Source organism: Ischnura elegans, chromosome 10, assembly GCF_921293095.1.
Source record: "Ischnura elegans chromosome 10, ioIscEleg1.1, whole genome shotgun sequence".
NCBI lineage: Eukaryota > Metazoa > Arthropoda > Insecta > Odonata > Coenagrionidae > Ischnura > Ischnura elegans.
In genome coordinates this window covers 80971173-80973585 of record NC_060255.1, presented here as the reverse complement: position 1 = coordinate 80973585, position 2413 = coordinate 80971173, and the positions used below count along the sequence as shown (strand labels likewise).

Here is a 2413-nt window from a genome sequence, read left to right as displayed (position 1 = left end):
AATCCTGATTTAAGGTTTTTCAGGGAGGACAAAATTTAAAACACTAAATGTGGAAAAACACTAAATGAGGACCTGCCATTTTTTCAGGTTTTAGGGTCTGCAATGATTGGAATGGCTTTTTATGAATAAAAAATATTATTTTAAGTAACTAATAGGTGCTGAATGCAGCAAAAAATTCTTTAATGAAATGTTCACTGCCCTATGAAGGTTGGATAATACTTTTCAGGAATCAGCTAAAAAAATGGGTATAGTAAAAATAAGCAATGAGAGGATGACAATTAATTGTCATCCTCTCATATAACACACCACCATATAATTGTCATCTTAAGATTGTTGTTCTTTTGTCATCTTAAATTGTTGTTCTTTTGTCATCTATAATTGTCATCTTAAGAAACAATTAATTGTTTTAATGAAATATTTTACGAAAATTCTAATTAACATCAACTTAAAAGCATTCCCACACAGATTATTATTATGGACATTAGTGATTCCATTTTTATGCATATTTCAGTGGTCTCGATGAAATTTAGAATTTTTTCTGTAAAAGTGGCATCCCAGTAAACACGAATAGCTGCAGCAGCGCTGCACAGGGGTTTCACAGCTGCAAGTTCGTTTCCGTTTCAATGAAGCGCGGTAACAGCGCTTGTGCAGCGCTCTTTCGCAGCGCGCTGGCGAAACATGCAATTGCAGCGCATCAACAGCGCATGCGCAAAGCATGCCTGCAGCACGCTGCTGGAACGCTGCTAATGCGAGTTTGTGCAACAATGCAACAATCCTCCGCTACGCGATTGTTTACCAGGGTGCTTGGGAAGTTTACTGAGTCTATGGCGGCCAACGTTGTGGAACTGTTGATCGTCCTTGGGGATTCTTAATAGGTAAGAATTTATCATCTTCTTTTAAAATGTATAATTTTAGTTAATTTAAATTCAATTCTCCTTGAAATTAGGTAGAATTGGCATTCTAGCATGGTGAATATAAACACATTTTAGGACTTTGTGTTTTTGTTTACATACGTGGTCGTAGTTATGTTCGGAACCGTTGGATATAAGCTTTTAAATATTGATTATATAGGTTTCCATTAATAGTGAAATAGGAAATGTGTAACGCATGTCACAGGAAAAGTTCGCAGCTCAAAATTTTTTAGTTAGCCAACCTTTTTAGTATAATATTAAAAAGATTGTCTAACGAGATGGGCTGACGCGATGATGTATTATGCAGTACACGAGTTAAAATTAATGGACATTTCTCATAGCAGGAAAACAACTAGATCCAAGCACCTGGTGGGAAAGAAAGAGAGACTAAGCGGCCGGCAACAGCAGAAGAGTTGTATGGTAATATTTTTATCATGTATTTATTTATATAAGTACTGACATAAAGGTCACTTTGTAAACTAACCTTTCCACATTTAAAATTTTAGGGTTCATGCAAGCTCAGGAGAAGATATGGGAAAAGAGATACAGGAGATTAGATGGGAAGGTGAGCATGGCTTTAAGCATGCTCACAGAATTAAAGAAAGAGCTAAAGTCCAAGCCTGTAGTGAATGAAGAGAGCATTTCCGTCAACCGGAAATTCCCTCTTAAAACTTTGGATGATGTAGAGGAGCTTGAGAGGGAACTGTCAGAGGATGTATCTCTCCACAATAATTTGGTAAGGCCTCAATCATTTGTGTTTAATTCTTTTATGATAATTTCAACCAGAATTCCATTGATTACATAATATTTTTCTTTACAGGTTACTCAAATTGCTCGCATTTGTGGTGATGAGGAGCAACCCTCAGTATACAAAATTTTATATTTTGTATTCACTGACGATCAGCAGCGAAGCACTTCTGCCTCACCGGAAAGTCTGGAGTTGAGGGGATGAAGAAGAAAAAGTTTATGGGATCGAAAATATGCAGTGTCATTATGGGTGAGTGTCTTCGTGTATTATGTCTATCATTAATCAGTACTCTAATGTATACTTAAAACAGAGTAATCATTAATAAAATCATTTATTGCAAACCTGTGTTTTCAATTAATTCTTGCTGCCCCTCACATACTTAAGTAGTACTTGAAGATTGCTATTATCGGCGCAAAAATGGTAGAATGCTGAACGTTAAGCATTTGTATAAATTCTTCCGAAGCTCGACAGTCGTGTCAGATATCGTTCAACTCATTGTTTATTTGACTAAAACAATGGATCATTAGTACAACGATATCTGAAACGACCCTGTGGAGCTTCGGCAGAATTTCAAACAAATACCTAAAGTTCAGCGTTCTACCTTTTTTTGCGGCGATAGTAGTGGCACATTAGGAATGTATTTTCAGCGATTCGGACATGCGTTTGAAGCGATCGTGGCACATTAGCGCAGCGCTCCTGGCATGCTTGTGCAGCGCTTATGACATGCTTGTGCAGCGCTTATGTCATGCTTGTG

The 2413-nt window shown here is 37.1% G+C and overlaps 1 protein-coding gene across 2 annotated transcripts; it reads left to right on the top strand.

Moving 5' to 3' along the window:
* Window positions 1–840: 840 nt before the first annotated feature.
* On the top strand, window positions 841–2000 carry LOC124166745. 2 transcript variants are annotated; one of them, XM_046544417.1, is made up of 4 exons: window positions 841–875; window positions 1253–1331; window positions 1418–1647; window positions 1732–2000. In XM_046544417.1, the coding sequence occupies exons 3-4, from the start codon at window positions 1423–1425 to the stop codon at window positions 1861–1863; spliced, it is 357 nt and encodes a 118-aa protein (XP_046400373.1). In that variant the 5' UTR covers window positions 841–875; window positions 1253–1331; window positions 1418–1422; the 3' UTR covers window positions 1864–2000. The 2 variants fall into 2 exon arrangements, with proteins under 2 accessions (XP_046400373.1, XP_046400374.1); XM_046544418.1 differs by having other exon boundaries at window positions 855–875; window positions 1256–1331.
* Window positions 2001–2413: the final 413 nt, after the last annotated feature.

Coding starts and splice junctions, on each gene's coding strand:
- LOC124166745 (XM_046544417.1), top strand. CDS start 1,423: ATGCAAGCTCAGGAGAAGATATGGGAAAAGAGATACAGGAGATTAGAT. Junction 1,648..1,731: donor TATCTCTCCACAATAATTTG/GTAAGGCCTCAA, acceptor TTTTCTTTACAG/GTTACTCAAATTGCTCGCAT.